At 37.0% G+C, this 22,718-nt stretch overlaps 1 protein-coding gene across 6 annotated transcripts in view; it reads left to right on the top strand.

The window, feature by feature from the left end:
- Window positions 1-17,010, top strand: part of LOC132303338 (ubiquinone biosynthesis O-methyltransferase, mitochondrial-like) — a 60,022-nt gene extending 43,012 nt beyond the window's left edge. For 5 of the 6 annotated variants that reach the window (XM_059800560.1, XM_059800558.1, XM_059800564.1 and 2 more), the window contains 4 exons: window positions 223-272; window positions 5,801-5,950; window positions 16,639-16,719; window positions 16,848-17,010. In XM_059800560.1, coding sequence (XP_059656543.1) covers window positions 223-272; window positions 5,801-5,950; window positions 16,639-16,719; window positions 16,848-16,961 — 395 coding nt within the window. In that variant the 3' untranslated portion in view covers window positions 16,962-17,010. The remainder of the gene's footprint in view (window positions 1-222; window positions 273-5,800; window positions 5,951-16,638; window positions 16,720-16,847) is intronic. The other variant, XM_059800563.1, reaches the window with a different exon arrangement.
- The last annotated feature ends 5,708 nt before the right edge of the window (window positions 17,011-22,718 follow it).

Consider the following 22,718-nt stretch of genomic DNA (forward strand, 5'->3'; position numbering starts at 1 on the left):
AAACTGGGAAACTATTGTACTGCTTGGGGGGGGGGGGGGGGGAACTTTCCCATCTTTACATGATTTTGGTAAATCTGCAGTCGACTTTGTAATTTTACTGGCAAATGACTGGTTCTGGTTTTTTCATCAATGTTTGCCTTAATCTTTGTGTTTTTGCATTTACCTTTTGTGAAGTTCTAGTTCATTATCCCCAAGCTCACATGTATGCAATTATGTGGGCAGAAAAACTGGTTGAAGAACAGAGAGAGTTTGATGCTGTGATTGCTTCAGAGGTATGCTGATATTATTGCATATTTTGTGTGGAATCTATACCAAGTTAACTACCATCTACTCCAAAAGCTTAAGCTGTTAGAGAGAGTGTAACTTTAATATTTAAATCCTTCAACAATGGGCAACAATTTCTTTTCTTTTCTTTCTTTCTTTCTTTTTTTCTTCCTTGAATGGGGTTGTTGTATATAAAAAAAATAGAACTCAAAAGAGTACAATGACTAATGGGGGCATATCCCCATGTACAAGGCCACTATGGAATAGAACCACTTCCAATAGATAGCCAAAATAAAGCAAGAAAGGAAAAAATTAACAAAAGCCACCGGCATAAACATCAAGAGCTAAAATCAAGTGCAAGAAAGTCCTGCAAGGATAAGCCTAGAAGCTGCAGACACTCCCATAAACAAGACAGCAACCTCTTGAGTATATTATTTATACTCTTCATGCAATGCAGCATTTGTGCCTCCAAACAGCCCATATGACAGTAGGCATGAGACATTGAACCAATTTACCCCTGCATAGAAGACCCCCTAACGTGATCCAAGAACCACTGCACCCACTGAGATGAAATGAAGGAACATTAATACTCAACAACTGGAACACCCTTTCCCAACTTCTTTAGCAAAAGGACGGAGAACAAACAAATGATCTACTGAGTCTGAATTCCATAACAACGGTGACAACTCTATTTTATTTTTAACCTGCTTAGTACCTCTAGGTGCAAGAGCTGAATGATAAGTGGTTATGTTTAGGAAATTTAATGTACAATAGGATTTTATAAACATTGTACATACACAATGATACGTCAAATGTTTAAGAAATGTGATACAGATAGGGCGAGGACATGACGATATATAGGTATAGTTTTTTTTTTTTTTTTTCCTAGTTGGGAAACTCACACACACTGCCTCCACTGAGGTTCGAACCCCTAACCTCCTTTTGGGAAGTAGGAGTCTTATACCGCTAGGCCACAGGCCTGTTGGTATATAGGTATAGATTGTATTTAGGCATATATATATATATATATATGTATGTGTGGGAAAATACGATTCTTTAATTTCTTTCCTTGTATAAGGAAATCTTGTACAGGCTGTCAATAGCTAGGGATTTATTAGTTATTGTAATCCCTGATTTCTAAGGATCAGTTTTTTATATGTATTAATGTGTATCTTTAGGATTAGTTAGTTTCCTAGAATAGCGTTATTCTGATGTACATATAGCAATGTATTCCCAATTCTTTAATCAATTGATTCGATTACCAATTTCAGTAATTCTGTCAGTATGTATAATTAAAATATGTATGTTTTAATAGTATTAATTATTTCTCATGTTATTATTATTATTAGGGTAAAATGCAAAAAAAAAACGCTAAATTATTGAGGTATTGCAACTAACCCCTTGAACTACAAAAAACCCCCTCAAACTATGCATGTGTTGCAGTTTACTCCCTGAGTCAACATTCCGGTACCGGAAATGCCAAAAGACCATTGTACCCTAAATAAAACAACACAGTTTAAGGCTAAGGAAATTTGCAGCTGATGATGTGAAAGTGAAATCTAAAGGACCAATTAAAAGGCGACAACAATTAAATTTTTTTTTAGTTTACCTATTATAATTTTAATTATTAAATTACTCTCCTAAACACCTTTTCACTATATACCAAACTCAAAATTAAAGTTTTAGTACAGTATTCACCACCACCCTACTCCACAGCCGACTTGTTTCCTTTGTCCAGCTTTTTCACACACGCACAGGCACACAAAAATATCAAAATCTCTGTATATAACCCAGAAAACGTGCCGACGACTCTTTCCAATATACATATATGCATATATGTATGTATATATATATATATATATATATATATATATATATACATGATGAACCCAGAAACGGCGCCGACGAACCCAGTCTCTCTCCCGTATACATATATACATATATGCATATATGTATTTACCTTACATATATATATATATATATATATACTTTACAATAGAGAGAGAAAGAGACTGGGTGAGAGTTTTAGAGAGGGAAATTTGTACTGCAATCAAATCCATGCCTGCAACAAGAATTCTTAGTCGCCGAATATGTAGGCGTGGCTAAAGCAGAGGGCTATTACGGCCATCGGAGCAGACGGAGCAAGAGCGTCACGAACGAAGATATCGATTAGCTAAAAACTGGGTTTGATTCCCCAGAGATGGATCAAAGGTCTCTGTCTGTAAACCCACTCCATCTCTCTAAATTAGCATCAAATAATTCCTGAATCTGTAAACCCTCTCTCTCTCTAAATAATTCCTCCAACTCTGGCGACGGCAAGAACTTCGAAGGGGTGGAAAATCATTCAACGGGAGATTTTCTTTTTGTTGACGAGATCCATAGACCTCCAATCCGACGCGAAAGATATGGCAACGACCGTTGAAGCCTAGGGTTTGAAAACCCATTTCCTGTAAAAGTAACTTAAGCATATGATCAGGAAAAAAATTTAAAAAATCCACCATGTGTCTGTAATTCCGTTCCTTCAATCATCATCATCTTTTACAACAAACTCACATCTTGATTCAAATCAACCCTAAGATCATTGTTCTTCGCCAAACTCAAGACCGATTCCTTGCTTGCAATTTATAGGCTCGTTCTAAGCATATGATGTCGTCAATGGAGAAAGGCGATCTTAATTGCAAAAATCACCATCAATGGAGAGAGACCCATCATGCACCAAATCCGATCAACCCCAATTTACAACCTGTTTTAAATTGGAACACATTTTGATATTATGATGGTATTACTCAACACTTTTCCCTCATCTCTTCCAATTTCTTGTTGGCGCCAAGAAATACTAGTGAAGAAGTGGAGAGAGAGAGAGAGGAGGGATGGTGGTGGCCGGATGGACATGGACATGGCCGGATGGATAGATAGAGTCACCTGGATATGGAGATTTGAGTGGGAATTACTGAAAATCGATGCTAAACAAGAGGAATTACTGAGACCGAAAGTTAGCGCTTCAAATTTTGGGGATTCTCTGGTACGAATGTGATATATATATATATATATATATATATATATATATATATATATATATAATTATATATAGTCTGTAACTATATATAATTATATATATATACATGGGCGAATTGGTCCTTTCATATTTGTAAGGGCATTATTGTCCATCAAAATTAATTCCTATATCAGGTGTCACACGCGCTCAAATTAGGGACTTTTTGGCCGGATTATTGCCGGAGGGGGCAATCTGCAACAAATTTGACTAGTTCGGGGGGTTTTATGCATTTTTTGTAGTACAGGGGGTTGTTTGCATGTTTACTAATAGTTCAGGGGGGTTTTTTGCATTTTACCCTTATTATAAGTAAGATATTATTAAAGGCCCTCAAAAAGGGGAGCGAACCCAAGGACACCCAAGGCGACACTAAAATTTTAAGCTATCCACGAACTCCAAAAGATCCCCCAAAAATTTACAATTTCGCCCAAAAATCCAAAAATAAAAATAAAGTATTGGTGTATTTGATAGACCAATTGGAGATTCCTCTCCATCAAAAGATCTTCTATTTCTCTTGCGCCATGAACCCCACCATAAACAAAGGGGAGTGGCCCTCCAAGCATCTCGGACTCGGCTCTCCACTATACACACTATCCAAGTCTCTATCATATCCACCGTGGATTAGCTCTCTTTTTAGTTGGGTTATGGGGAGAAATTGTAAATCTATAGAGGAAATTGTTGATTTTTTGGGTTCCTTGGGTCTTTAGGATCCTCTTTGGGGCTTTTTCCCTTGTATAGTTTCTAGGATGCGTTGCCCTTTTGAACACTTTCTAATATATTCTTACTTATCAAAACAAATATATATATATATATATTATAAGAAAGGAAATTAAATCAAATCACAGCAGATTCTATGGCTAGACATATGCGTAAATAAAGTCAAACTCCATGATTTGTGGTTATCATATCTCTGCTAATATGGTAAGTCCTTCCATAATTCATGGCTATCATAACTCGGCTAACATGCATGCATGCTTATACAGTGCTAATACATATATATTGTCATTTAGAAACTGCAACTAAACTGCTGGCTTCCTTGATTTCTGGTTATAGAATTAAGCAAGTCCAGAAAATCAGGAGGCAAATTTCTCATCACTGATGTCTTTGTGAACCCAAATCTTAAACACTTATAAGTCATTGCCCACCAAATAAATACTGTAGACATCGTTATTTCAAAATCCAAGTAACGTCTCGCATCAGTCTTATTCCACTGGGTATGAATATCTCAACAGAGAATCATTCTATGAGATTGTGAATCTACATAATTATTTCATCGCCAGAACCCTGATCTCTTTTTAATCTTAAAGATCACAAATATCATCTTAGGGGTTATTTTATGGTCAAATGGTAAAAGCGAAAGGTGAGGATGCATATTCAGAGTCTGAGAGCAACCACTTTGTGAAAAAATATAAAGGTCAGGTCACTCTCTAGCCTTTCTTCTCAGCAACCCTCCAGGCAAGACAGGCATTAGGCACTAATAATGGCCTTCTATGCAACTTGAATTCTTAAAGCTACAATGTCCATCATCATCATCATCATCCTTGCCTTTACTCCGTATGGATGGAGTTGGCCACATGAACTCTCTTTTCCAATCTTGTTTCCTCTAACATTTATTTTAAAAATCATTTTCAATTACTTCATCCCATGTAAGTTTTGGTGGGCTTCTTTTCACTTACATTCTAGGTAAACAAATCTTCCTCTTCTAACCGGTGCATCTTCAGATGTACGTTGGATATGACCATCCCACCTGAGTCTACTTTATCTAATTTTATTATTAATAGGCGCTATCCTTGTTTTCCCTTCAATCGTCCATTAGTAATCTTATCTCTTCTACTCACTCCTGTCATCCATCACAGCATCCTCATTTTCACTACATGAACATGTTGTTCTTGTTTCTTTTTCAATGCTCAACACTATGCTCCATACAGGCCTTATAACCATCCTATATTATTTCCCTATACAATAAAACTTTGTTTGTCTGTATATATGTATGTGTATGGATGTAATTATTTTAATCATGTGTGAACTGAGGTTGATTCTCAGATTGGTTTGGTTAAAGCTTAAATGTTGACTAGTCAATTTAGGTTGTTTGGCTTCAGTTAGACTCTGGGCAAGTTGCATTCCTGGCTTTAAGTGCAAAAGCCTTGAATGTATCAGATATAAAAAAAGCCTGAATTACTTTTTTCAGCTTTCCTGACTTCAGTAACTTATCGGTTACAGAATTGAATATGTATGGAAGTATTGTATTATGATTCGTAAAGTAGTTTGCCTAACATATACTGATATTGTAGTGAATTTCTTGATTCTCGATTTTCTTTTTTGCTTCTTATTTGTATATTCATCACTCTTGGCTTCTGCATAAACTGACTCACGAATCCCGACTCCAACAACATAGGCAATGTCTGGTCGTCTGAAAGTTACATACATGAAATTCCAAACATGTACTCATTTGGTTATCCATCGAATTGTTTGTATTTCTCTTAGGTAATTGAGCACGTAGCAAATCCTGCTGAATTCTGCAAATCATTGGCATCATTAACTGTTTCTAGTGGAGCCACTGTGATTTCAACATTAAATCGTTCAATGAGATCATATGCAACTGCCATCATTGCAGCAGAGTACCTCCTCCATTGGGTATGGTTATTTATTTCATTTTGTTGCTTTATGTTCTTTATCATGAGAGACACAGAGAGAGAGAGAGAGAACTTGTACTATATTTCACACACTAGAAAACCTAATAAGCCTACATAGGCTTATATAAATGATACAAGTCACCTTAATAACACAAGGGCCCTACTAACATAATGTAATTACATAATGGCCCAACATATATATATATATATATATATATATATAACATTCTAACACTCCCCCTCAAGCTGGAGAATATATATCAAATAATCCCAGCTTGGAACAGATAGTTCTTAACCAGTTATGACTCAATGCTTTGGTAAACATATCAGCTAATTGATCTTCAGACTTCACGAATGGAGTAGAGATGCTCCCACGTAATATCTTTTCTCGAATGAAGTGATAATCAACTTCAATATGTTTGGTCCTCTCATGAAACACAGGATTTGAGGCAATGTGAACTGCTGCTTGATTATCACAGAACAATGGAGTAGGAGCTTCAACTGTCAACCCAAGTTCTTTTAGAAAATGTTGTATCTAGGTCAACCCACTTGTAGTATGGGCCATTGCCCTATACTCAGCTTTAACACTAGATCGAGCTACCACCGTTTGCTTTTTACTTCGCCATGTAACAAGATTTCCTCCTACAAATGTGCAGTAGCCTGTAGTAGATCTCCTATCTGAAGGAGAACCAGCCCGGTTGGCATCTGTAAAACCTCCTACCCTGAGATGACCATTAAATTTATATAGTAACCCAACACCTGGAGCTTGCTTGAGATATCGGATAATCCAAAGAACAGCAATCCAATGTGGCATTGTAGGAGCTCCCATGAACTGACTTACAACACTAACTGCATATGAAATATCAGGTCGAGTGATAGTGGGATAAATTAATTTCCCAACAAGGCGACGAAATCTACCCGGATTATTAAATAGATCACCCTCATCAGACACAAGTTTTGTATTCGAATCCATAGGAGCATCAACCGGGCGACCACCCAATATACCTGTTTCTTCTAATAAATCCAACACATATTTTCGTTGGGATAAACTTATACCCTTCTTGGATCTAGCAACTTCAATACCCAAGAAATACCTAAGTTTGCCCAAGTCTTTAGGGTGGAATCAATATTGCAGAAACAACTTCAACTTAGTAATGCCTTCAGAATCATCACCTGTGATCACGATATCATCTACATATACTACAAGAAAGATGAAGCCAGCTTTAGTGCGCTGGTGAAATACCGAATGGTCGGTCTGACATCTGTTAAGACCAAATTTTAATGCCGCCTCAGAGAATTTTCCAAACCAAGCCCGTGGAGATTGTTTCAATCCATATAGGGCCTTTTTAAGGCGACAAACAGTGTGAAGATACTCCCCCTGAGTAACAAACCCAGGTGGTTGCTCCATATAAACCTCTTCTGCTAAGTCATCATGCAAAAAAGCATTTTTAACGTCTAACTGAAACAGAGGCCAATGTCTATTAGCAGCAAGAGAAATCAAAACACGAATAGAAGAAATCTTAGCAACAGGGGCAAACGTCTCATCATAGTCAATACCATAAGTTTGGGTATAACCTTTGGCAACAAGACGGGCTTTTAAACGCTCAACGGACCCATGTGGAAGATACTTCACAGTGTATACCTAGCAACAACCAACCGGTTTGACACCTGGAGGTAATGGAACAAGATTCCACGTGCCATTCTGATGCAAAACATCCATTTCATCTTACATTGCTTTCCTCCCGCCCGAATCAAACAAAGCATCCTGCACAGTCTTAGGAACAAACGTAGTAGACAATTGAGAGGAAAAACATAAGAAGGATGGCAATAAGGAATTATAAGAGACATAATGAGCAATGGGATGATTAGTGACACACGAGCGAGTACCTTTACGAAGTGCAATAGGCAAGGAATCAGACACAATGGACTGTGTTGGATCCAAAGACTCTGAAGACGATGGAGGAGGCACGACAGCAGATGGCTTTAGTCTTCGAGTGTACACCTGTAACGGGGCTGGCAAAGGAGATCTAGGTTGAAGAGAAAGTGAGGGAAGTGGAACCGCAGGAAGAGGCGACTCAAGAGTAATATCAAGAATTGAATCATTATCTGAAAAATATGGGACGGACTCACAAAAGGTCACATCCGCGCTAATAAAGTACCGTTGAGAAACAGGACTATAGCAGCGATAACCTTTATGAGAACGAGAGTATCCAAGAAATACACACTTTGTGGCACGTGGGTCAAGTTTATCAAAACCAGGACCAAGATTGTGGACATAACATACACATCCAAAAACTCTAGGAGTAAGAGAAAATAAAGGAGAATCAGGAAATAAAATAGGATGTGGAGATTTGCCATCTAATATAGATGACGGCATACGGTTAATAAGATGACAGGCAGTAAGAACAGCATCACCCCAAAACCGTTTAGGCATGCGCATATGAAACAAAAAAGCACTGGTTACTTTTAAGAGGTGTCGATTCTTGCGTTCTGCAACTCCATTTTGTTGAGGAGTATAAACGCATGAATTTTGATGAATAATTCCTTTATCACTAAGATATGTATCAAAGGAGGTTGAAGAATATTCCTTAGCATTATCAGAACGTAAAATACGAATTGGGCAGCCAAACTGAGTTTTGATTTCTTTTTGAAATTTTTGAAAAATTAAAAATAACTCAGAACGATCTTTCATCAGAAAAAACCAAGTCAGGCGAGAATAATCATCCACAAATGTCACAAAATAATGAAATTTATTGATTGAAGAATGCTTTATTGGACCCCATACGTCTGAATGAACCAAATGAAAAGGACTAGAGACACGATTATTAACCCTAGACTTGAAAGACATGCGATGGTGCTTACTAAGTTTACAAACTTCACATGACAAGAATTTCAAATTACTAAGACTAGGAACTTGACGCTGCAAAACTTAAAGTGACGGGTGACCAAGACGACAGTGCCACTGGAATGGAGACAGAGAAGATTGAAGAGCCACAAGATAAGGTGCCAAATCAAAGTAATATAAGCCACCAGCTTCATACCCCGTACCAATCTTCTTCTTCGTCTTGAGATCCTAAAACACACACAAAGTAGGATAAAATGTAACAGAGCACTGAAGAGATTTAGTAAGCTTACTGATAGACATTAAATTAAAGGGAAACTGAGGAACATATAAAATAGACGAGAGAGACGAGGAATCACTAAGTTGAGTTGTCCCCAAACTTGAAACCTTAGCGGAGGAACCATTAGCAAGGGTAACTCTTTGAGAAGGATTTACAGAATTAAAATCAAATAGAAGAGAAGAACATCCAGTCATATGATCGGATGCTCCAGTGTCTATGATCCAAGGACTGCGAGTGGAAGACAATAGACATGTGTGTGCAGTACCTGACTCGGCAAAGGTAGCCGTGGAAGATGAATTAGATGCTTGCTTATAAGACAAAAACTGAGTATACTCATCACGTGGGACAGGGACCATATCTGATTTAGCTAAATTGTGAGATCCAGAAGCAACATCATTCGGAGAGGAGGAAACTTGATTTGCATAACTAGATGGTTTGCCATGAAGGTCCCAACATTAATTCACAGTATGATTAGAAAGGTCACAATGAGTACATTTTCGTGATTCCTTGCCACGGCCACGTCCTCCCCGTGAATCACGAACGCCACGTGTGGAGCATCCCCCACGACCTCCACGGAAAGCAGTATTTTCACCCTTTGAAACGATCAATGCTGAACGCTCACCACTCTGCCCAGTATTCAAAGTTGAGGTATCACTGACAAGTGTAGCGCAATGAAGTCTAGAAAACACATCAGCAAGAGACAGAAGTGTGGGACTGCCCATAATCTGTGAACGAAAAGACTCATAAGCTGATGACAAACCAGTAAGAAAACGGACAACATTAAAGTCATCACGTTGTTGTTGCATACTTCGAACATCAGCAGTAATGGGCTGATACATATTCAGCTCCTCACAAACTCCCATAACTTTGGAATAATACTCTTTTATACTATGATTACCTTGTTCAAGATTGAAATACTGCTTACAGAGCTCATAAACACGAGTGATATTACCTTTCCCAGAATGCAGTTGCTGCAATCTGTCCCATATCTCCTTAGCAGTATCCAAATAAAGTAAAGTTGAACTGATTTGGGGTTCAATACCGTTTATCATCATAGAGATGATCTGAGCATCTTCCTTTTCCCATGCATCAAAAGAAGCTTCAGTTTCCTTGAGTTTCTCTTTAGTCAGATGAGTACCAAGGCCTCTACGTTTGAGAAAATTTTTAATAGATTTAGCCCACAGTATGTAATTATTCCCATTGAGTTTAACGAAAGTCATGAGAGAATGAAGACCGGATGTGGGAGAAAACAAATCTGAACTGGATGCCATGTTGAACCTAGCAAAACAGAGAAGAAAAAGAAGCAGAATTGGTATTCTGGCCGAACGGGCCGGATCTGGTCAAACGGGCCAGATCTGGGCTATCCCAGGTTTAGTAAACCGGGGTTGGAATAGTTATTCCAGGTTTAGTAAATAAGGATTGGAATAGCATAACAGTGTAGCCAAACAACGGTCTTCTTCTTCACGCCTTCACAAACGCCGGTGAACAAAGCAGCAGAGACAATGGCGACCCAGTCACAAGCAACGGCCGAATCAAGAGGAAGCTACCTCTGCAACTTCCAGCCAAAAAAAAAAACAATTCGATGAACCTCACCTCTGTAAATCAAGACGGCAGATCTGATGACGAGCTCGCTGACAACCAAAAAGAAGCTGTCGGCAACGACGATGACGAATGATGCAGATCTGACGACGACGAATGACGATGCAGATCTGATGACGGTGAACTAGGAGCCGCCAGCGACGAATGAAGAAAACAGGAACACCAACACCACAATCGCGATTCCGATCGTGATTCCGATCTTAAACCACACAATTACAAACCCTCACACCCATGAATTCGTAGAGCTCTAATACCATGTTCTTTATCATGAGAGATAGAGAGAAAGAGAGAGAGAACTTGTACTATATTTCACACACTAGAAAACCTAATAAGCCTACATAGGCTTATATAAATGATACAAGTCACCTTAATAACACAAGGGCCCTACTAACATAATGTAATTACATAATGGCCCAACATATATATATATATATATATATATATATATAACATTCTAACACTTTACATCTGTTGTTAATATCCTCTGAAGCACATTATGCATTTGTTATATGAATTCCCACAATATTATTGAATTGGTGTCTATGCCTTTCATTTTCTTCCTTGGAGATTATGTATAATTTAGATCTTAAAAGATACCTATATCAAATTTATACAATTCTTAAATAATATAATGGCTTCAAATGCATGTTCCTCAAGTTACCTGCCCCAGTATTGAACATGTTTTTCATGCATCAAACTTCATTGAATTCATGTATGTGCACACTGAATACAAACGGAATGGGGAGTCACTTGATCACCTTATATTGCATTGCCCCGTGGCTCACTACTGTTGGAGTCTTATTCTTGGCTTGTTTGATGTTGAGTGGGTTATGCCTGGGTCTACGAGAGGATTGATTGATGCTTGGAGAGACTGTCATGTGGGCCCTCACATCCGAGAGTTTTGGAGAATGACTCCCTCTTGTGTTTGGTGGTGCATTTGGAAGGAGGAACGGAATAGGAGATCCTTCGACGGAAAGGAATCTCCTTTTGGGGTTTTAAAGTTTTCCATTGTTTGCTCTCTTTTTTGTTGGGTTATGGGGAGAAATTGTAAATCTTTATAGGAGATAGTTGATTTTTTGGGCTCTTTGAGTCTTTAGGGCCTTTTGGCTTTTGTCGCTATATAGTTATTGGGATGCGTTCTCCTTTTGAACGCTTTCTAATACATTCTTACTTATCAAAAAAAAAAAAAAATGTATGTTCACACTCATACATGGGTATGTGTATCTTTTATATTGTGAAGCGCAATGATAGAAAGGTTACGCCATAATCTCGCTTAGGTATCTTTCCATTCTTTTCCAAACTAGTATTGAAGTCTTATGATGCAAGATTAATAGAAATATAGATCAAAATGGTAATATTAGATTTAGTGAAAGCTATGAGTACACATAATGTTTAAATAGAGAATTCACTTTTGGATTGAAAAAAAAAAAATTGGAGTTCGAGGACACAATGTTATTGTAACTCTCAAAGAAGTTATTAAAAATTTCATAATTAAAATAAATTGATAATAAAATTAACAAATTCAAATTGGTATTAGAAGACTGGTGCCCTTCAACCAAGCACTTTTGGGAAAATGGTTGTGGAGTTATGGGGGGGAAAGACATCGCCCTTGGCGAAGGCTTGTTTCATGCCGGTATGAGGACGAGAGTGGTGGTTGGTCTATTCGTCCGATTTCTCTTGTGGGAGGAGTAGGGGCGTGGATATCCATCCGGAAGGGATGGGATGTTTTTTCTACTCATATCAAATTCAAAGATCGTGATAGCAGATGTGTTCGCTTTTGGGAGTATCTTTGGTGTAGAGACCGGCCTTTATCTTGTTTATTTCCCAGATTATACAGTATTGCAGTGGATAGACATACCTACGTAGCTGACTATTATCGGCTTGATAGTAGTGGGATTACGTGGGACATGCACTTTCAACGCTCTTTTTAGGATTAGGAGATAGACGAGGTATGTGTTTTTTTGGATTTGCTGGATCGACAGGAGGCAGTTAGCAGAGGTTGTGACGACATGACATAGATTCCCTCTTCCCATGGTCGCTTCGAAGTTCAATCCTTTTTCTTTTGTCTTTTTTATTTTGATATCGTTGGAAGACTATATGGCGTTCTATGGCTCCAACTAGGGTGACATTCTTTGTTTGGACCGTTGTATGGGGTAAGATCCTGACGATTGATAATCTAAGGAAAAGGGGCAACTGTCTTGTTAACTGGTGTTGCCTATGCAAACAAGACGGTGAGTCAGTTGCTCATATTCTCATGCATTGTCCTGTGGCGAGGGATTGTTGGAATCTTATCTTTTGTCTGTTTGGTATGCGTTGGGTTATGCCTCGTTATCCTAAGGATTTGATTCGTATTTGGAGAGGATGCTGTGTGAGTAGTGTTGTTCGCGATTATTGGAGAGTTGTACCACATTGTGTCTGGTGGTGCATATGGAAGGAGAGGAATAGTAGAATGTTCGAAGGGAAAGAGTCGTCCACGGCGATCTTGAAACTTCATATCATTCGCTCTCTTTTCAGTTACATGAAGAGGAAGTCTTGTTCCTCTCCCGATGATTTAATTATTTTTTTGGATTCTTTGGGGCCTTAAACCCCGGTTCCACTTTTGTATAAGAGATGCGTTCTCCTATTGAACGTCTTTTTAATTCAATTATTACTTACCAAAAAAAAAAATTAACAAATTAAAACAAATAAATATTAATCCTATCTGATGGTGAGAATTAGAGATTCATCCAATAGTATCCCCACACTTTGTATATTTTAAACTTGTGGGAGGAGCTTAATGTTGTGAAGGGGATGTGGTCTCTTCCTTGGTGTTTGGGTGGGGATTTCAACGTGGTTGGGTCCCAGTCGGAAAGATCTTTAGGTGGTAGATGGTCTTTGGCTATGACGCGGTTCTCAGAGTTCATTATGGACATCATCTTATTGACTTACCGCTGGAGGGTGCTGCCTTTACATGGTCCAGTTGTAGGGCTTCGGTCACTCTTTTCCGACCGGACACATTCTTGATTTCTGGGGATTGAGAGGAGAAATTCCCAGATGTCGTTTAGGTGGCTTTGGTTAAGGTGACTTCTGACCACATCCCATTGGTATTGGACTATAAGGTTTGAGATCTCGAAGTACCCCTTTCAGATTCGAGAATGTATAGCTTAGAGTGGAAGATTTTCAAGGGAGAGTTTGGTTTTGGTGGGAGAAAGCCACGGTGGTGGGTACCTCAAGCTTCATTTTAGCGGGAAAGCTTTGTCTCCTGAAAACTGAGCTTAAAAGATGGAATAAGGAAGTTTTCGGGAACTTGTAGTGGAGGAAGAATAAGGCTTTTGCAAAGATTGATTGGCTGGAAGGGGTGGGTGGTATTGTGGAGGCTCGGTGGATTAGGAGAGCAAATTGCCAGACAGAGATTGCTGAGCTTTATGGAGGATATTTTGTGGCGACAGAAATCCCGGGCTTTATGGCTTAAAGAATGAGACCGCAATATGAAGTTATTTCATAGGCTTGCTAATGCCCACAAGAGGGGCAATCATTTTGGGCGGATTCAAGAGGATGTGGCAAAGTTGTGTAGGGAGGAGGAGGTGTGCATGGGGATTGTTTCCTTTTATCAGAGGCTCCACTGTGAGACTTTAGGTTGTAGACCTTGGCTTGATGGCCTTCACTTTCACACAATTCCAGCGATGGATAGGGATGGGCTCGTGATTCCTGTTTCAGAGGAGGAAGTTTTGAAGGCTGAAGAGCTGTAATGGTGACAAAGCTGTGGATCCTGATGGCTTTACTTTTAGGTTTTTGCTGGAAAGCTGGGATGTGGGAAGGAATGAGGTGATGGGCACTTTTCATGAGTCTCTAATGGGAGGTTCGAAACGTCGTTGAACGCGCCTTTCATTGCCCTCATCGCTAAGAGGGGTGGAGCTTCCAATATCAAGGATTTTAGACCAACAAGTCTGTTGTGGTGTATTTATAAGCTTATTGCTAAAGTCAGATTGAGGGAGGTCTTGGATGGTGTTATTTCAGAGTCCCAGAATGCTTATGTTGGTGGCAGGAAGATTTTGGATTCCGCTCTTATTACCAGCGAGTGTGTGGACTCCGGATTGAGTAGTGGCGTTCCTAGAGTTTTGTGTAAGCTCGAAATTGAGAAAGTTTACGATCATGTTAGTTGGAGCTTCCTACTGTATCTGCCAGGGAGGTTGGGCTGTGAAGAGAAATGGAGATGGATTGAGGCTTTTATTTCCTCTGTCAATTTTATTGTTTTATTGGCAGTTCTCGAGGCTTGAGACAGGGGGATCCCCTTTATCTATTTTTGTTCATTATTGTTATGGTGTTGTTTGATAACTCATTTCAGCACTTAATTCTGAACAAGTGCATTTGATAAAGTAATTTGAATATCACTGAAAATGATAAGCGCCACTTAAAATGGAGTACAATTTTAAGTGACAGGGATATCACTTTTCACTGAATGCTACGCTGAAAAACAAAAAGATGTAAATATAAATATATATATATATATATATTTTTAACTACTAAAAAACTTTAGCACTTAAAATTCAGTACTTAAAATTTTTCAGTACTTAATTTCCAGTTTTATCAAATAGCACCGTAGTAGATTGATGAGGAGGGCAGTGGATTTAGGCTTTATCAGGGGCTTTAAGGTGGGATCATAATATTAGATAGGGGGAGGTAACTCATCCTTAGGGCAAGTCTACTTTGATCGAATTCTCTCACTACACTTTGGGCAAGGAATTGTTCAACCACAGTGCTAGGCCAAATCCTGCTCTAAATTTTCTGTTTGCAGATGATACCTTGGTATTCTGTGATGTGGATGTGTCTCAATTGAGATATTTGAGGTGTGGTCTGGTTTGTTTTTAGGCAGTCTAAGATCTGAAAGTTAAAGTTAATGTGGGTAAGAGTGTGCTTGTTCCCGTGGGGGAGGTTCAGGATGTTGCTTCTCTTGTTGCGGTTCTCGGGTGTGGGATGAGTTCTTTCCCAATTTCTTACCTGGGTTTGCCTTTGGGTGCTTTGTCGAGGAGGGTGGGAGGTTGGGATCTGGTGCTTGAGTGGTTTGAGAGAAGATTGGCTTGGTGGACGAGGCATTATCTTTCGATTGGCTTTGGTCCTTATAGCTTTCGGGATGCGTTCTCCTTCTGAACGTTTTTTAATAAACTTCTACATATCAAAAAACAATTCCATAGAGATTTATTTATAATTTTTATTTATTTATTTTTATTTCAGGACAACAACAACAACCAAACCTTTTTCCAATTACTTGGAGTCAGCCACATGAATCCCATGTTTTCATTCTGCTTTATTTAAAGACAATAGCCTCAGTCAATCCACATGCTATCATTTCTTTCTTTACTAACTAAAAAAAAAATCAAGTGCATTGTACTTGAAAGGCACTCTAGATGGATCACAATACAGCATGATGTAATTCTATTTACCTCGAATCTCCTGGAATAGCTTTTAATGTGACCAAACCAAAGGTTTTGTTTGCATTGGTAAAATGACATGAAAATGAAAAATGGAGCCAAAAATCTTATACATGTACTTTTGGGAAACATTACTAAATCGAAAACAAAATTTGGAGGAATGGAAACTTAATCAGATACTGTTTTGAATGAATAAAGGTATGGAAACATATTAAATTTTTTATATTTTAGGGAAAGAAAAGGCTCTAAAACCAGTTTTCCTGATGTTACAGATTGATTTTACATAAAAGCAATTAATCTAGGTTTTCCTAAGCATTAGTATGCATACAAGGATTTTCCTTAGTAAAGCATTTTTGTAATATTAAGTGATCTTACTGTTTTGTTGGGAATTTTATTGTGGTAACCGTTGCTGCTATGCTTGTTGATATTGAGTGTCACTCTCTTGTTTTTTTTTTTTCCTGGGCTAGTGTCACTCGTTTGTTTAACAAGATTTTGTCCTTGAACTCTGCATGCTTTAATGTTTTCTGTAGTTATGCACATAATATTTTTGTACTCTGCAGCTCCCTAAAGGTACACATCAGTGGTCGAGCTTTCTTACCCCTGAAGAACTAGTCTTGATCCTACAGCGTGCTTCCATTACTGTAAGCAAAATACGTACTTTCATTATACTAATCTGTGATATCCTTGGAGCATTAGTAAAATTCAAATTTTACAATGTTGAATCTTCCCTTTTTGGTAAATTTGTTTGCTCTCTGATTGGGTTTGCCAGGTCCAAGAGATGGCTGGAATTGTGTATAAACCCTTGACAGGAGGATGGGCTCTATCTGATGATGTTAGTGTAAATTATATTGCATTTTGTACCAAAAAAGGACCAATAATGTAATGGAAAATTTATGTTGAGCTAAATTTGTCTCTAAGCTAGTTTTTTATTATTATTATTTTTTATTTTTTGGCAAGAAACTCACACACGCACTTTGTCCATTTGGGGACTCGAACCCTCACCATCCACTTTGGAAGGTAGAGGAGATACCAGAAGGCCCTTGGTTCTAAGCTAGCTATTTCATACACCCTTATCTCCAACTTGTTCTTGTTTAGTCCAATATACCAACTCTCTACAGCCAGAGCTGAGATTATGATATGAATTCCCATATACTTATTAGGGAACAAGCATGAATAGTGACCCTTGGGACCTGAAACCAATGTCTTGCATCTTTGGGAGAGGTTGGCTGTGTTAAGTCATATCTGGTTAAGTCATAGGAGTACTAGTTTATACTTCAGTGGATTATGTGGACAGTGGAAAAGCAATTCTACAAGAGAGCTGGCAATGTTTATAACTAGGTCTGGCCACACAAAATCATACCTGATTAATTATGGGTGGTTGGAATCAGGCCTCAGTTCGATTCCTATCAAGTGCAAACAATTCTTTGGAGGGGATGTGTGAGTACCAACTAGAAAAGAAATTATGAGTAGGTAGATGCATGAATATTCTAACTCGGTGATGGTATTGATATAATAATAGGTCTTAACCACTTGAGAGAGGGTCTAAGCGTGAGGATAAGGTTGTTCCATTGTAATTCGGAGGTTACTGGTTCAAAATAAGGAAACAATTTTTCTACATACGGAAGCAATATTGCGTAACAAAGTAGTGTATTTTTTAAATTTCACTTTTCACCTATGTAGCATTCACATGGACATGGGATACGGAAACGACACGAATATGTCGACACGCCAAAATTTTAGAAAGTATGAAATGGGTACGGCTTGGACACGGCTATATAAATATGAATTTTTATTTATATGCATGTATTAAATAATAGTATTATAAAACTTTAATTCATTTTTTATTTTTATACTAAGAGTTGTTATGACTTTTATTTTATATATATAGTATTCCACTACTTTATCTAATAGTGCTTTTATTTTAAATGAACAAATATCATTTAATACTTCGTTTGTGATCATATGTGTGTCAAATTTTCTTTAAAAAAAAAAAATTGAACACTTTAGAATATAATCATCATATTACCGGATAGGCTTATGTTAGAAAAGTTTGAAAGTGTCGGTCAAGTGTCCAAAATTATAAATATTTATTTTTATTTACGGACACGTATATGAAGTGTCGGACACGTATCCGAGGAGTGTCCAACGAGTATCGGTATCGACACAGACACGATATGAGTATAACTCTTTCGTAGAAGTGTTCGTGCTTCAAAGCTTTTCGCCTAAGTTGAATTATACAAATGCACTTTAGAATCACCATTCAGAATTATTTCATGTCCAAAATGGCCCTATTGAAGAAGTGGTGTTAAGAGAGGAAATAAAAGAAATTTGATGTATGGGTTTGATTGAGCTGGTGCAACTAAATGTAAATTTAAGTGACACTTTTAGGCTTTTAAGTAGCGTGTATTGTAATGAAGTGTGTATGTTGTTCTTCTAGCTAAAGGACATCAAACCGTTATACGCACCAAACAATTTTTCTTATTCAAGTCCTTAAGGCTACGTTTGGTGTGCAAGAATAAAATGGAATGAGAATGGAATTGAGACTCATTCCATTGTTTGGTGTAACACTATGAATCATTATGGAATGGAATGATTATTACCATTCTATTATTTGGTTAACTATCATTAAATCTGGGATGAAATGATTTTTTTCAAAAATACCCCTTTCATTGACTTACATTACTTTTTAATAAAATCAATCTAATTAATATTCTGACGATAAATTATGGGATGTTATAAGATTGTTATGAGCTGCCCAATATTGCCATTAAAAAACAAAAAATAAATAAAATAAAATAAAATAAAATAAAATATTATTTTTAATAAGATATTAATCTTAATAAATGACTGTACAAGAGAAAATATATGAATTCTCAAAAGACGCAAGCACAAAACCTTAGCCACTTTCCATCCCCATGGTCACAATAGTATCCTACAATTGACTTTAAATCTTGGACAGATTCAAGTTTTACAACTAAACCAATCCACCATGATTGAAGACACACAAATAAATTTGTCAGTACAATTTTATTCAAAAAGGGGTTGAATACTTAACCTAAGAAACTTATGTAAAGGCCAAAAAATAAAAAATATATACTTTTTTTAATGATATATCAATTTCAATAATATATATATATAAATTATTTGAAGCCAAAAAAATAAATAAATAAATAAAGAGAGAGAGAGAGAGAACTAATCAGTGAAAAATAAAGAAGCTTGCGAAAGATTTTTTGTCCATGCGAAATTTTTTTGCCTTATTGGAAAGTGATGAAGGGCTTATTGGGAATATAGCAAAAATATTTAATCTTAATATAGAATGGAATGGCCATTCCATAGATTTACTAATGAAATTGATTTTCATTCTCTGAAATGAATTTTTATTCTAATGAAATGGTCATTACATTCCATTCTTGCACACAAAATAAATGAATGATTGAAATAGGCATTCTATTCCATTACTGCACATCAAACATAGGAAGCCCAAAAGAAGAGCATATAACACAAATCTCAACTGGTTTTCGGACGATTTCGTTATTCAATCTCCCTTGCGGTAAAGCAACCCGGCGGCCTCTTTGAGGATTTTGAAGGAAGAGATAGCTAGCACTTAACTAATACTCTAGAGAAAGAGTAAAGGCAAAACTATACATCAACTACAAAAAAATAGGTTCCATCTATAAATGCCTTCTTAGTGGAGGCCTTTTGATATTAAGAAGCTCACCCAATCACTATCTAAATTTTATATATTTAATTCCAAATGCATTTTGGTTGATGTTGTTTTAAATGTTTTTAGGTGTTCACATTTGTTTTCTAAACCACCCAAAGACTCATTTTTTCTCATGAATAAAATACAATTTATAAGAAAATTTGAAGTGTGAATAAAAAAGGGAATATAATTTAAGAATGTTGTAATCATGGATTCCATTAGGGGTGTGACTTGGGCAAGGGTGATGCCCATGCTAGACTCAAGGTAGTACCACTTCAGTTTGTTACAAACCCAAGTCTGGAAAACCTCGGCCTCTAACAAGCTCAAGTCTCGAGAAATTTATTACGTACATCTCAACTATATTGTACGAATTTATTGAATTGTCCAAAATATTAGTAATTTGATAATAAATACCAATATAATATTAAAATATGCATTAAATATCAATATACAATTTACATTAAATAAAATCATTAACAATTGCTTCCAAAGGTTATAGTCTTTTTGAGAAGCATAGGTCTCGAAGAACTTATTACATCTCAACTTTGTCCAAAATATTAGTAACATGCTAATAAATAGGAAATAACAAAAAGCAAATGCTAAGATATATGCACTAAATGCTTACATGAAATAAAATCACTAACAATTGATTCGAAAGCTTATATTCTTTATTATTATTATTTTTAATCTAAATTTAACTAGTATTAGTATTAAATTTAAAAGTAACTGCGTTACAACTTGGGACATTTATAAATATTTTTTTATGATTTGTTATAATTATATTGACCTTTTATATGATTTGAGACTGCCCCTAGCAATGAAAATATGCAGATGAAAATATTCTGCATAGACTTTTTTTTTGTTAGAGTTAACGTAGATGGAACTGGCTGACTTTATGTTCAAATTTTACTAAAATTCCCGTAATACCTTGTCCCTACCGATTGATATATATATATATATATACACACACACAAACCCTTGTCCCGACAACGAAGTCGGCGCTGCAAATTCACTCACCACCAAAACCCTGGTCCCGGCGACGAAGTCGGCGCTGTAAGTTCACTCACCACCAAAACCAGTCCCCTCTTTGCTTTGTTCTATGTTTCTCTCTATATATATTATATATGTATATATATCATTCTATGGCTGTGGTTGAATGGTGGTGATGGTGTTGCTTGGTGGCGATTGTGATAGGAGGTGGAGGATAGAGAGAAAGAACAAGGGAGAAGAAAAAAGGAATAAAGGGGGGAAAACAACTAAAAGGGGATTTTTATCAGAGATCTAGAAGTTTCCTCCACCTCCTCCTCTTTTTTTTCTTTCTTTCTATGAGCTGCAATTACAAAGAACTGAGAGAGTAGTGAAAAACCAAGCAAAGCTCACCCAATCCCCGATGCTCAGATTCTTCACCTATTGAAACCCTCCTTTGATTCCTGAGTCCATCACAAACCCAACAAACCAACCTCCCCTCCCCTCCCCAATACCAACCATATCACGAAGCGAGACCACTGTCTTCCTCCTTATCAAGAACAATCCAGCGGCGATGGCGGCGGCAGTTATTCTAATTCAATGGCGGCGGATGGAAAAGCTAAGATGTGGGAGGAAACTGAACAGGACGATGAGCTTCTGGCGGTTTTGAGTTACAAGGTCAAGTCCTTAGACATGGTTGCGGTGGCCCAAAAGCTCGAATACCAGTGACCAAAATGAATTGTTATCTCACCTGGCTTTGGACACAGTTCACTATAGCCCTTCTGATTCTGATCTCTCTTCTTGGCTCGCATCCATGATTTTCGAACTCAACCCTCTCCCTCTCCCCAATTTCCCCAATTTTGATTCCATTCCGTCTCCACTTCTGGCGATCGATGACCCATTTCTTGGCCCAGCCGAATCATCCACTATCACCTCACTCGACAATAATTGCTCTCTAATTTTCGAAGACCCATCTTTAGACTACGATCTCAAAGCGATTCCAGGTAAAACAGTCTACTCCCAAATCCAATCGTCTCATTCGCAGACGTCAAATTTAAACAAACGGTTGAAGCTCTATTCTGGGTCTTCATCCTCTACTGCTTCGTCGATGCCGGCGGCGGCGGTTGGGGGCTTGGGTTCTCCGCCGATTGAGTACAATTTGGTTGACTCGCAAGAAAACGGTGTCCGACTCGTCCATGCTCTAATGGCATGTGCAGAGGCAGTTCTTTTGATTCACCACTCACCAGTAATAATACAGCCATATATAAAACTATTATATATAATCTAATAATATTAATAATAATAATGTTCATTTATGTATTACAAAATCATAAAAATAAATATTAAGTAATTAAACTAAAAATAATTAAAACATACAGTATATAAATTATTATAAAAATTAGGTTCACAATAATGACTATGAAATAGAAAATACATTAATGAAACTATTTATTTATAAATATAGTTTGTAATTTTTTAAAAAATAGAGAATACATTAATGAAAAATTTTAAAAATGATGAGTTGGTGTTTAATGAAACTCTTGATTTATAACTAAAGTTTGTAAATATTTTTTTAAAAAAAATTTAGCAAAAAATATTTGTGTTTGTAAACTCTTTCGAGATCTTTGTCCAAAAGATTGAATGGGCATTCTCTCCACAATTGATGAACATTGTCTTTCGAAGAATTGTGGCAAAAGGCCCACCTTTGTCTATTCTTATTTTTGGTACAATATTTGTATTACTTCAATTAAAACATTCTTTCAATATATGAATTATGGTAAAAGTCTCTATTTATTAACATTTTTATATTTCTAAAATTACAAAATCATTTATATTAAATAGTTTACATTAAATGCTCTTATTGTATTACTTCAATTAAAATATTCTTTCCAACTTTGTCTATTTGTATTTTTGACACTAAAATTTTCTAATACAATTATTATTAAGTGAATCATATTAATGGCAATCAAT

The sequence above is a fragment of the Cornus florida genome, unplaced genomic scaffold (genome assembly GCF_030987335.1).
Source record: "Cornus florida cultivar Cherokee Brave unplaced genomic scaffold, ASM3098733v1 CherokeeBrave_3.0.0_Hap2_Chr04, whole genome shotgun sequence".
Taxonomy (NCBI): Eukaryota; Viridiplantae; Streptophyta; class Magnoliopsida; order Cornales; family Cornaceae; genus Cornus; species Cornus florida.